Genomic DNA, 14475 nt, shown 5'->3' with positions numbered 1-14475 from the left:
CTAAAAAAACAACCAAAAATGACCAGTATTATCCCATTTTACTGTACTTACAAAATTTCAAGAACAAGCTTTAAATGATGACTTTAGGAATATACTACAACCCCCTACTTATCACTCACGTAGGGATCATGAGAATAAGATTAGAATAATTACTGCACACACAGAGGCATTTAGACAATCAGTCTTCCTGCACTCAATATGTGAATATAATGGGAAGAAACCCTAATAGCTGTTACAATGGGACATAATCTCCACCAAGTGCTTCATCGAGTATGCAGAGTACAGACGCAGACATAGATGTAGACCCATTTCACATCCTTGTAGGCTCTCGTTCATTGTGGTATTGACCAAGTTTATTGTGTAAATGAAAGAATTCATTACTTAACGATCATTATGTTAACATAATACATAAAGCGACAAAAGTATGGGATAGTGACATGCAGACACAGATATGGAGATGGTATTGCATACACAAGCTATTAGAGACAAAAGTCATAGGATAGTGACATGCACACACAGATATGGACATGGTACTGCATACACAAGCTATCAGTGACAAAAGTCATAGGATAGTGATATACATACACAGATATGGAGATGGTATTGCATAAACAAGCTATCAGTGACAAAAGTCACAGGATAGTGATATGCACACACATAAATGGAGATGGTGTTGCATACACAAGCTATCAGTGACAAAAGTCATAGGATAGTGATATGCACACACATAAACGGAGATGGTATTGCATAAACAAGCTATCAGTGACAAAAGTCATAGGATAGTGATATGCATGCACATAAATGGAGATGGTATTGCATGCACAATCTATTAGTGACAAAAGTCAAAGCATAGTGATATGAGACAGAGATATGGAGATGGTATTGCATACACAAGCTATCAGTGACTAAAGTCAAAGGATAGTGATATGCACACAGAGATATGGAGATGGTATTGCATACACAAGCTATCAGTGACAAAAGTCATAGGATAGTGATATACACACACATAAATGGAGATGGTGTTGCATACACAAGCTATCAGTGACAAAAGTCATAGGATAGTGATATGCACACAGATAAATGGAGATGGTATTGCATAAACAAGCTATCAGTGACAAAAGTCATAGGATAGTGATATGCACACAGAGATATGGAGATGGTATTGCATACACAAGCTAACAGTGTCAAAAGTCACAGGATAGTGATATGCACACACATAAATGGAGATGGTACTGCATACACAATCTATCAGTGGCAAAAGTCATAGTATAGTGATACTGACACACAGATATGGAGACTCAGACGGTTCACATGAAAAGATTTCTGGCGTGACTTTGGCCATACGACAGCAATTAATGGCTTTGAACACAGAATGGAAGTTGCAGCTGGATGCATGGGATATTCCATTTGTGAATCCAATATTTTGAAATTCACAGGGTCAAGAGTGATCTGAGAATACAAAATTTCAGGTGTTACCTCTTACCACCAACAATGCAGTTCCAATGGCCTTCCCTTAATGACAGAGCAGCAGCTTGTCTGTTGAGTTGTCAGATCTAACATACAAGCAACACTGTGTGAAATATATGCAGAAATGAGAGACATACAAAAAACGTGCAGCAAAATTTGGCATTAATGGGCTATGGCAGCAGACAACTGACACAAGTGGTTTTGCTAACAGCACGACATTGGCATATCAGTTGGACCCTAGATGAATGGAAAACTATTGCCTGGCCAGATGAGTCTCAGTTTCAGTTGGTAAGAGCTGATGGTAGGGTTCAAGTGGGCAGACCCCACAGTGTTGGCTCCATTAATGTGTGGGCCTTGTGTACATAGAATGCAATGTGTCCTCCTCTAGTCTAACTGAACCAATCACTGACTGGAAGTGGTTATGTTCAGCTACTTGGAGACCATTTCCAGCCATTCATGGACTTCACGTTCCCAAACAATGACGGAATTTTTATTAACAACAATGCGATAAGTCACTGGGCCACAATTGTTCGTGATTGGTTTGAAATACATTCTGGAAAATTTGGGCAAATGATCTGGCCACCCAGATCAACTGACTCGAATCCCATCGAACACGTACAAGACTTAACCGAGTGGTCAATTTGTGCACAAAGTGCTGCACCGGCAACTCTTTTGCAATTCTGGATAGCTATAGCAGGCAGCACGGCTCAATATTTCTGGTTGGGAATTCTGACAAGTTGTCGAGTCCACGTCACATCAAGTTACTGCACTATGCTGGGCAAAAGGAGGTCCGACACAATATCAGGTGGTATCCCGTGACTTTTTTCACTTCGGTGTAAGCCAATGTAGGCTTTCAGTATTTATAGAAAACAGAAAGATGATGCTCACAATGTACCTGGCTCCACGGAGGGTCTTGTGTGTCGTCGTGGTGACAATGTCACAGTGATCGAACGGGCTCGGGATGAGCCCGGCAGCCACTATTCCAGCAATGTGTGCCATGTCTGCCATCAGAATTGCTTTCACCGAGTCACAGATCTGCAGGCAAATTTGAAATCATTCATTTACTCATTTACATCTTCCTTGCATGGCGCCATCAAAGTGACAGCTTTTTCAAATTTCAGAAATTATAACACCACAGTAATTACATTTGCAAAAGAAACTGCTGAGAGAAAACATTATGATCACTGCCCACCAATAGACTGAATTCTACCTTGAGCAGTGCAGGAGTGTGATGTGGTAGAGACAGTGCTGCATGTATCAAAACGAATATCAGGGTTTCAAGGTTTTGTAGCATTTATTACATTCAACTTACAATTATCAGGTTGGTGCTAAGTTTGTAGCATTTTTTCACATGTTTACTAGACACAACATACATACATACATAACAGAGACTTTAATCATTCATAACATATTCTCTTCACTATTTATAACTTGACTGGAATACTCTCTTTCAAATTCTGAAGGTGGCAGGGGTAAAATACAGGGAGCGGAAAGCTATTTACAATTTGTACAGAAAGCAGATGGCAGTTATAAGAGTCGAGGGGCATGAAAGGGAAGCAATGGTTGGGAAGGGAGTGGGACAGGGTTGTAGCCTCTCCCCGATGTTATTTAATCTATTGCGCAAGCAGTAAATGAAACAAAAGAAAAATTCGGAGTAGGTATTAAAATCCATGGAGAAGAAATAAAAATTTGGAGGTTTGCCGATGACATTGTAATTCTTTCAGAGACAGAAAAGGACTTGGAAGAGCAGTTGAATGGAATGGACAGTGTCTTGAAAGGAGGGTATAAGATGAACATCAACAAAAGCAAAAGGAGGATAATGGAATGTAGTCGAATTAAGTCGGGTGATGCCAAGGGAATTAGATTAGGAAATGAGACACTTAAAGTAGTAAAGGAGTTTTGCTATTTGGGGAGCAAAATAACTGACGATGGTCAAAGTAGAAAGGATATAAAATGTAGACTGGCAATGGCAAGGAAAGCGTTTCTGAAGAAGAGAAATTTGTTAACATCGAGTATAGATTTAAGTGTCAGGAAGTAGTTTCTGAAAGTATTTGTATGGAGTGTAGCCATGTATGGAAGTGAAACATGGACAATAAATAGTTTGGACAAGAAGAGAATAGAAGCTTTCGAAATGTGGTGCTACAGAAGAATGCTGAAGATTAGATGGGTAGAACACATAACTAATGAGGAGGTATTGAATAGAATTGGGGAGAAGAGGAGTTTGTGGCACAACTTGACTAGAAGAAGGGTTCGGTTGGTAGGGCATGTTCTGAGGCATCAAGGGATCACCAATTTAGTACTGCAGGGCAGCATGGAGGGTGAAAATCGTAGAGGGAGACCAAGAGATGAATACACTAAGCATGTTCAGAAGGATGTAGGCTGCAGTAGGTACTGGGAGATGAAGAAGCTTGCACAGGATAGAGTAGCATGGAGAGCTGCATCAAACCAATCTCACGACTGAAGAGCACAACTATTTATAACAGTCTGCCAATGCTGGTGTAACTTTTTGACTCTGTGACTGTAGAAATCATATAGTTCTGCGGTTACGAACTTGTCCAGCGATGTTCGGAGCACATTTCCATCCGGAAATCAATTTCATTGAATTTTCTTCAATAGACAATAGCGTGCTTATCAGTTTCAAACAACAGAAAATCCAGGATGGAATGTAACAATATTATGAAAAGGAAAGTTGCTGCTCACCCATATAGTGGAGATGCTGAGTCACAGATCGGCACGACAAAATGACTGTTACAAACAAACAAAGCTTTTGGCCGTTAAGGCCTTCGTCAACAATAGACACACACACACACACACACACACACACACACACACACACACACACAAACGCAACTCACACACAACTGCAGCCACAGGCAACTGAAACCACACTGCGAGCAGCAGCAGCAGTGCATGATGGGAGTGGCAACTGGGTGGCGGAAAGGAGGAGGATGGAGCGGGGAGGGGGAGGGATAGTATGGTGGGGGTGGAGGACAGTGAAATGCTGCAGGTCAGACGAGAGGGCAGGGAGAGGTGGCAAGGGGGGAGTAGCGGAAAAGGAGAGAAGTAAAGAAGCTGACAGTGATGGTGGAATGATGGCTGTGTAGTGTTGGAATGGGAACAGGGATGGGTCTGGATGGGTGAGGACAGTGACTAAAGAAGTGCCTGACTCAGGTCGGATTACACACAGTGACCAGCGTTCCTACATCAAAACTGCATCCCTACTAGGAAAGAACTCAATGGAAATTCACAATGCTTTGAGAGAGGTGTGTGGGAATAGTGTAGCAGATCACGGCTCAGTATCACAGTGGTCTTCCCATTTCTGTGACGGTTGGGTAAGCACTGAGGACAACCCGAGAAGTGGAAGGCAATTAACTGCAGTGGACTACAACACTTAAGACATGTCCGAAAGAACAGATACCATCGGTGACCAAGCAGCTCGTTAGAATGAAATTACGGGAATCAGCAACGCGCCCCAAGTAATGAGTATAATGGGCGGGGGCACTACGAACGTAGTGCGGGACAATACGTTGAGAATGTGGGTTTCACGGGAGGCGTGCCAGACATAAATCCCTGCAGTCACGCTATCCTCTGTGTCCTCGGTGGCTCAGATGGATAGAGCGTCTGCCATGTAAGCAGGAGATCCCAGGTTCGAGTCCCGGTCGGGGCGCACATTTTCATCTGTCCCCGTAGATGTATGTCAATGCCTGTAAGCAGCTAAGGCTGTTTATTTCATTGTAATTTCACTTAACTTATTGGTAATGACATTTTGAGAGAGGACCAATGAAAAAGATTCAATAAAATTGAATAAGAGGCCAGACTGTCTGCCACTTCAGTTTAAAGAATAATAAATGAAAAGTTAAAGATGAAAAAACTTGCTGATATATGGGTTCCACATGTTCTGAGTGAAGAGCAGAAAGCAAATTTCAAAAGAATCACAGAAGAATTGCTTCAATGTTATCAAAAAGAAGGAGAACAGTTTCTGATAAGGACTGTTGCACTCGATGAAATCTGAGTTGGAGCTGTAGCCTCAGTCGTTGCAGTGGAAAAGTTCCGACTCTCCACACCTGAAAATATTCCACCACCAACAATTGAAGGTGGAACTGATGATGATCTTTGTGTATGTCATGACTGGAGTCATAGCTACAAACAAGCGTGTCCCAGGGCATGACTGTAACAGGTGCATACTTCGACCTGTTTCTGCAAAATGTTTTGCACCTGACAACTCATCAAAGAAGGTCCAACATGCTTGTAACTAGTGTCCTCATATTTCACGATAATGCAAGACCGCATATTGCCCAGCCAGTAAGAGAACCAATAGACAAATATGGGTGGCAAATACTTCCCAACCCACCATACAGTCCTGATATGAGCCCACCAGACTTTTAGTTCTTTCCCAGATTGAAGGAACAAATCCACTGAAAACATTTTGATATAAATGGTGAACCTCCCCATGAGGTGACCTGAGTAATCAGACAGCTCAACAATGAAGGTTCCCTATGCAGAACACAAAAGTTGTCAAAATGTTGGGAAGCTGTCATAAGCAAGAATAGAGTTTATATTGAAGGCTTGTAAAGGTATTTTGTAAAGTACATTATTTTCTTCAATTCTATCGACTAGTGTGCAGAACTTTTGAAATGTCCTTCAGAGCCAATAGCAATGGCAATGATTTTAGCTGGAGTGCATCACACTCTCCAAACAAATCAAACACTGTTCCTTCAGAAAAATGTTTACAGTCTCAGTCATGTTCTACACAAAGATCAACAAACTTAACCGCTGTATGATCACTCCAACAAGCCACATTGCTGCTCCACAACACGTGACTGTAAAGGGAGAGTGGAATGAAGGCAGACAACAATGCATGCTGCTTAACAGATGGTGTTCAAATGTGCCCAGTGGTATGCCAATGCTAAGTAAGCTGCAGCATGGGAAGCTGTTTGTCCGTCTACTATTCAACTTACTGGATTGGGCCGACTAAACCATTTTACTTACCAAGGGGAGATGGAAGGCAAATGGGCTTCAAAAATTCAATTTTTAGATTTTAGCAAATTTGAAATGCCTGGTCTTTCCTGCGTGAAACAGTTTTTGTTTTGTATACCGTATTTACTCGAATCTAAGCCGCACTCGAATCTAAGCCGCACATGAAAAATGAGACTCTAAATCAAGGAAAAAAAAAATTCCTGAATCTAAGCCGCACCTGAAATTAGAGACTCGACATTCAAGGGGAGAGAGAAGTTTTAGGCCACACCTCCAAATCGAAACAAAATTGGTCCATTGTAATATGACACACAATTTAGGTCGAATGAATGGCGATACAGCTACAGTAGTTTTGTTCGAGTCGTAAGCTTAGCAGTTAAGCTTCAGGCGCTCTGTCCGTATTTATACGGGTACCTTTCCTTTTTCACGTGCTTCGTCTGGTTTGAATTGATTGCTTATTTTTCTTTGATCTGATAAGTGCTGTTCTTTTTGTTATAGGTGCTTACATCACTCTAAGCTGAAAATGCATTATTGTGTTGTGTCAAACATTGTTTGTCACATTCTGATAATGTGTGTTTATGGCCTGTCGCCGCTCGCGGCATGGCTTCCTTTTCTGCGCGCTACCGCCACTTCGTCTCATTAGCGACACAATTTAAAAAAAAAAAGAAAAAAAAGAGAGAGAGAGAGAGAGAGAGAGAGAGAGAGAGAGAGAGAAAGAGAGAGAGAAATCATCTCATTAATGAAACAATGGCAAGAGACTGCTATTTGTTGTTACTTACACTGCTGATTTCATTGATAATGATCAACATGAACTAAATAATAGACTGTGTATGATAGAAGATGTTCTGAACGAGAGTTTAGTGAAAATTTTTCTCCGTTTGAAAATCATTGCAGACGCCTCTTTAGTACATTACATTCTGCACAAAAATTAGGGCCATCTTAGATTTAAAAATCTAGTCAATTGCCGTGCTTCATTTCTGACTGTATCACTATTAGGCATAAGAATAATACGAATATAAACATGACGCGATATGTATATTTTTCCACGTTTGCTGTTGTCTCACTCTAGTTTCGTAGTTTATTAGGTAGACAGGATTTAAATGAGATAGCAGCAAACACGAAAGAATACATGGCAAAATGTTTATATTCATATTATTCTTATGGTGAAGAGAAAACTGCATGTGATTCACAATTCAAAAAGTTCCTATTAGCAACCATCTCTTCTCACAGGTAGGAAAATTTCAGAATGTAGAGTGGGCCATATTTACAAACATCCCGAACAATCTTGCCATTCGGATTTTCATAGTACATTGGAATGCTGTTACATTCGAAGATGAACAATGTGGAATTTGTATTTACTTCGTTGGATAATGTATGAAAATGCAGTGGTCGAAACTCGCGGCGGAGAAAAAAGCTCGTCTTCCACCTTTTTTAAAATTTATTTACTGACGCAGAGGTTTTGGCGCCAGTATTTATCATTGTGCGCTACATATATTCGATGGCTGAAGTTTGTTGTGGCGGCACCTACCAACATTTTTCAGAACTTCCGCTTACTTTGCACTCAATTCTAAGCCGCAGGCGGTTTTTTTAATTACAAAAACCGGAAAAAAAGTGCGGCTTAGATTCGAGTAAATACGGTAAATACGAAACTTTTTGGTGAGCTATGATGGTTTTCCTGGCGCACGGTCTTTGCCCGAATGATCCTGACACTTGGTGCAAGTACAGGAAAAGTGCCACATATGACCACAAACATTCTTTACCTGCATCAGTGATGAATGAAATTAAAAGAAATGTCTTCATGGAAAAACCAAAAATTTAAATGAATGTGTGAATTCTGTCATTTGGAACCGGTTACTGAAAACTGTATTTGTTCAGTTTCCAACACTCAGATTTGGTGTTTATGATGCTACTTTGTGCTTCAATGATGGTGTAATTAGAAAACTGGATGTTTTGGAATTATTGGGCATAAAATCTAGTGGAAATACTGCAAAATCCTTGGTGCAAATAGATAAAGAGAGAATCCGCAAAGCAGATATATCTTATTTAAAATGCACAAAAGAAGCCAGACAGAAAAGAATAGTGACCAAGAGAAGAAAAGAAGATCAGTATGTTCAGATGATGCTCAGTATGGTGCAGGAAAATATTCGTGGTAAGTAATTCTCATCAATAACTATACTAGAATTGCAATATTAAACTTTAAATGGATTTCTCTCAAAACTATATTTTTTTTACTTTCAGGTACCATTATGTGATAAACTAATGGGGTTAGAAACATGAAATTTGGTTTCTTTGATGGTAATAAGTTATTACAAGTAAATTGAGGGATGCTCTCTTTAAGTGGAAGAAGCTGCCTGATCCAGCCTGTGACTGCGGGGCTCCGTACCACACTGTTCACCACATTGACAGTGAATGCAGGATTCGAGCCTATCACGGCGCCAAAGAGGACTTCCTGCTAGCAACACCAGATGCAGTGCGCTGGATTGAAGGACTGGATATTCAGCTGTAAAGACAAACTTAAGTTTCTTGTGTGTCAATTTGTACATATGTATAGGTAATTTAATTTCATGATATGTCTGTATTAGCCATACGCTAAATAATAAACATGCTACATTGCAGCTACTGGAATTGATTTCTTGAAAATGTCCTATTTAGGCGCAGCTCATTTTGCAGTCCCTACTGACAAAAAACACTTCTAAATGTTAATTTTATATTGTGATCTAACTATCCACAATGATTTGTTACATTATTAATAGTAAATTTTGTTAAAAAATTTGAAGCAGTTCATTGTTAAATGCTATTAAACGCAGCTGCCAATGCATGTGCTCTGTGCTCTGCCTGTTACGACAATTGTTGAAAAAGCTAGATCTGCAATATATCCATGTGCTTCATTACTGTAAGTGTCTTTTCCCTAAAAAAGAACAGGCCATAAGTCTGTTCTTGAGAAACAGCACAAAACACATGAAGCTTTGGAGAATCTCTTTCATGGTGGACTATAGTACGCGGCTTCCGTATTCCCCATATCCTGACATCACAGAGTTTTACTTTTCCATTTAAATGGAACATAACGTCATCACTGAATATTAACTGTGAAAGGTTTTTTATCATTTTCCATTTTCATGACCAGAATGAATTTACATAACTCCGCATGATGCTGTTTATCGTCATTGTGAAGAGCATGTAGGAATTCATATATGTGGTATCTGTTCTTCTGGGCATGTCAGCTTATGCCATTGATGTAAGTCAATACCCACTGGCAGCTAATGTCTTTCATTCCTTTGCATCTTGTAGCAATTCAGTCCTGTGCAGTTTGCAACACAAACATCACCACAAAACTTGATTTGTAAAAGCACTGTGGGCTACTGTAGACTATTGTAAGTAAGCATAGACTAGGGTACCTTCTCTAGTAGCCTCAGTCAATTAAGATTGTAACTGCATTACTTATAGGTTAGGTGCACTGAATTTCTATCAGGCATTACCTCATTTCAACTGTTTTGTTTGTATAAGCAATGAGTGTTTTACTACATTCCCTTAGAAATTGGAAGCAGTGAACCATCTAGAAACTTAGTGAGTACATAGAAAGGGCTGCATAACCTACACAAAATTTTGTTGCCATAGTTACTACCTGACCATGACATTATTGCACTTGGTCTCCCATGGCCATTAACAGAAACATGCAGCAGCTACACAGTAAACAAGAACAGTGGCAACTAAGGAAAATGCATCAGAATGTGAATGATTTCAAAGACAGCAGTGCATATACTATCCTCACGAAATATCACAATAAAAAGTCACAATAAGCTGAGCGAAGCATCATCACTCTCAGGTGCAATAATATTGTGGTCAACCAATATCCTCCTGTCTGTTATTTAAAGATGAACAATATTTGTTGCACAAGAGAAACTGACAATGTTTGATCCAGGTTTTATTTAAAATTGTTGATTTGTAAAGTGAAACAGAGGAATGTTGTAGTATTTAAAAAAAAAAAAAAAAAAAAAAAAAACAGATTACAGATTTAGAATGAAATTTTCATTCTACAGTGGAGTGTGAGCTGATATGAAACTTCCTGGTAGATTAAACTGTGTGCCGAACCAAGACTCGAACAGGCAAAGGTCCTGAGTTCGAGTCTTGGTTCAGCACACAGTTTAATCTGCCAGGAAGTTTCAGATTACAGATTTATCATACAGTACCAGAGAACACAATTTCACCAAAAAAATGTAAAATTAAGTAAAACTACTAAATAAAAACACGCCATGACTCACTTCAATACCATTGAGCTTATATAAAACCTGTTTTTACAAATTAATAAATAAGTTTCAGGCCTATCAATAAAAACAGAAAACTCTTGCCTTTGATGATGATGAAAAACATTGTACTGAGTACAGAAACAACAAGAATAATTATACGAGTTTTTATATTTGTTGATGTAAACTGTACTTGTATCAAAAGTTATTCCTTTGGTTACATAAAAGCACAGAAGTTATGCGATCAGCTAATCTTCATTAATTGCAAAACAATTTATATTTTGCAAGGCTAAAAAATACACAATGGACTAACACTGATCAAAGTGTGGTTCTAATTATGTGTAAAATAAACAAATATAAAAGAAAGGGAAGTTGTCAGCCCCTAATTTCTCTCTCAAACAATCATTTATATTTCTTTCCAATACTACCAGTAGTCCTATCAGTTACTACATCATTTATGCACTGTAACAAAACTACTGGACTGTAAATTTGGCAGCGCACAGTATGACACAAAAAACATCAGACAGACACACAATGCACGGCTGACCCTCGGTTGGCACAACAAATATAGTTGTGTGAAAAGCAAGCAATATCTCTGCTGGACACACTACCTCTTAACGAGCACAAGGGGTGATATGTAGATTACCCATTATGTAAATGACTTGTGTCATGTAGCTGCTGGTAACAACGTCAAATGCCTACACCTGTAAGAGATGCAATGCTGTATTCCCAATGATAACATCAGACAGTTTTAATTGAATTCCACCTGTTGAAATGGAGAACACAAAATTGCCTTTTTTCAATGGTTTATTGCCGTCCCAAACTCGCCATACTGAATGAGCAAGATACCCAGTGGCTATAGTTGAACTGGCTGTGTTACAAGTGCTGCAGTGTGGGACCTTTGCAGGACACCAAAACATTGTAAGAATGTTCATTAATCATATCGCTCTTGGAGTTTTCTGACAAAATTAATAGTTCCACTTTCTGCCACCAGGCGAAAACATGGCGCTATAAGCAGCCAGAATGTGGTGTGGGTGAAGGAAAAGGAGAGGAATGATCGAACACATAATAACGGTGATTCTGGCACATTTATTAGGATATGGTCACAAGTTTCAACACATGTTCAGTATGATCTCCTGAGTCAGCAAGATGCTGCATCCATAATGCTGCACAGTTGACAGCTGTTCACACTGTATCTGGTGTAATCAGAGTGATATGTCATCATATGCTATCCTTCAGGTCAAGAAGACTCCAGACATGTCCATCATAGACACAATGTTTCAGACATCCTCTCAGTCGGAAGTCACACGAATTTAGGTTGGGGGATCAGTGGGCCATCTGCCTAGAGATGATGCGATCATTATTTAAGGTTTCTCGAAGCAAATCTTTCACCCGGTGAGCGAGGTGTGGTGCTCCCCGTCTTCCGCAAAAATAGTGGTGAGGACACAGTTTCTAACAAAGCTGGAATCACAAGTTGCACGAGGAGATCCTTATTGTGTGCAGATACCACTATACACCTAACAGGCCGCTGTGGTGTCATTTGCTCAGAGAAAAATGGACTGAGAATGAAGGAGCTTGTGAAACCACACCACACAGTACATACGCCGAGTGCAGTGGATGTTCCTGCACGAAATGTGGTGGAGGAGAACCCTATATCTGACAGTTCTGTGCATCCCACAGCACCATGAAGAGTAAAACATGCTTCGTCCTTCCAAAGAATATGCCTAGGACACACGTCATCCACTTTCGTGTGTGCCACAAAACGAGGGGCGAAGTCACACCATTGTAGCCTATCTTGGGCCTTCATTTGGTGAACATTCTGAATCTTGTTGGGATACCAGAGTAAAATGTGCCACAAAATCTTTTGAACTATTGTCGAGGGGAAAGACAATTCACGTGACAGCTTGAGCACTGGCTGCAAAAGATGAGGTGTGTGGTGCACAGTTGGCTGTAGCTATGACAACTTCACCAACAACTGTTACATGAATGACTGCCTCCCTCTCTCTGCTGCACCACCTAATTCACCTGTTACTTTAAATTTCTTCACGGTATTCTTTGGCCCAACTGAAACAGGACCTCTTCGCTGCTATTCCTGTCGGCAATATTCCCAAAATGCAGCACTGCTACTGTTGCTGTTCTGATAAAACAACTTTACCGGCAGCACATGGTCTTTCTTTTCAATAGCCATTGTATTTTATATGGAAAACTAATATTATTAACCCTCTACAACAGTCACTTCACAAAAGAAATCAACACACACCACCAAGCGACAAAAAGCATACTGACATCATTACAAGACATATTTCACATTCTGATTGCTTACAGTGCCATATTTTCACCTGGTGGCAGAAAGTGGAACTATTAATTTTTCAGAATACTCCACAAGTAAACCAATTAATGAACAGAATTAAGACATTTCAGCATCCCACCGTGTATACATCCCACACTGCAGCACTGGGAACACTGTCAGTTTAGTTACAACCCACAAGGGAGACATATAGTGGCAAATACATTAACACTTAGGCGCCGACGCCCGTAAAAATACGGGAATGCGCGACCTGCTCGAAAGTCCGGCGCCCGTAATTTTACGGGCGCGTGTTCTCGTTCTTCCCCATCCTTCCTTTGTTTGTTCTTACAGCTCCCGCTTGTCTGGGAGGAGCTGCATGGACTGTAGTTCGAATATTGGCCACTAGATAGTGCAGGCAAGCTGTGGAAGGGTGTGCTTCCCTTTTTGTTTGTCGGCTTTTGTGAGCAGCGATTTTTTCCCGTGCGGTCTCAGTAGCGTCGACATGGCGAAGCGTGGCTTGACAGTCGAAGAAATTGCTTGCGAGTTATATCGTGATTTAGAATAAATTGACATTGATTTGTCAGAGGAAGATATTGTAGATGACTCTGATGATGATGTGGACTATGTTCAAGAAGAAGTTTCTGGCAGTTCAGGTAAAGAATTCTGACAACAAACCATCTATAATTTTTGCTCAGATTTTCACTGAAAAAACTCTCAGTAAGTAATTATGATTTTATTTGCAAATATTACTCTTCTGATATGACTCAGAAAAGGAGAGCAGGTGTCCAAGCACTTCAACAGCAAATAATCCCGTCGATATCATGCCTGAAGAACGAGTGAGACTGACGGCGAGGGGGAAGGCGAGACGTGCGCGCCGCACCGATTCTGAGGAAGGTTGGACGACTACTGACCGTGCACCAGATCTCGATCTATTCTCAGGACAATTTGGAATATGCAATGTTGTCAGTTTAGACCAGAACAGTGCACCTTTAGAATTTTTTTCATATTTCCTGACAGACAGTATGATGAAACACATAAAGGAACAAACTGATCTGTATGCTCAACAATGCATTAGGAAATTATGAAGCACAAATTCCCTTTCACCCACCTGCTCATTATCAAAGTGGAAAGGAGTTACACTTATGGAAATAAGGAAGTTTCTGGCAAAGTGTGGCGAAAAGACAGAAGTAACCAGTGTAGTGAATGTAAAGTGGCATTGTGAAAAATGCCGTGCTTCAAAATTTACCACACAAAGAGCAAAATTGCATCCTATTTAGTTACAGGAGGTTACTGTAGATAAGACATACTGTATCCATCATAATTACAATTTTTGTGTAAAATAAAAAAAAAATTCCTTCTAGAGAATACAGTGAATATAACTTCGACCAATTTTTCCTTTTTTCAAAAACAATGATATAATAATAACGCTTCTCAAAAGTATGTATTAATTCAAGAGAAAAGTATTATATATGGTTTTAAACACGAAAGTCTAGGTTTTTCAATAAG

The 14475-nt window shown here is 39.9% G+C and overlaps 1 protein-coding gene across 1 annotated transcript in view; it reads right to left on the bottom strand.

Annotated features, from left to right (window-relative positions):
- The window catches only part of LOC126108232 (serine hydroxymethyltransferase, mitochondrial-like), a 205713-nt gene that overhangs the window by 78375 nt on the left and 112863 nt on the right, over positions 1 to 14475 (bottom strand). The window contains exon 6 of the mRNA XM_049913463.1: positions 2363 to 2502. Within this exon, the coding sequence (XP_049769420.1) occupies positions 2363 to 2502 (140 nt within the window). The remainder of the gene's footprint in view (positions 1 to 2362; positions 2503 to 14475) is intronic.

The sequence above is a fragment of the Schistocerca cancellata genome, chromosome 11 (assembly GCF_023864275.1).
Source record: "Schistocerca cancellata isolate TAMUIC-IGC-003103 chromosome 11, iqSchCanc2.1, whole genome shotgun sequence".
In the NCBI taxonomy this organism is placed as follows: Eukaryota; Metazoa; Arthropoda; class Insecta; order Orthoptera; family Acrididae; genus Schistocerca; species Schistocerca cancellata.
Note: the sequence above shows the minus strand (reverse complement) of the source record. Positions and strands in the feature narration are given on the sequence as shown.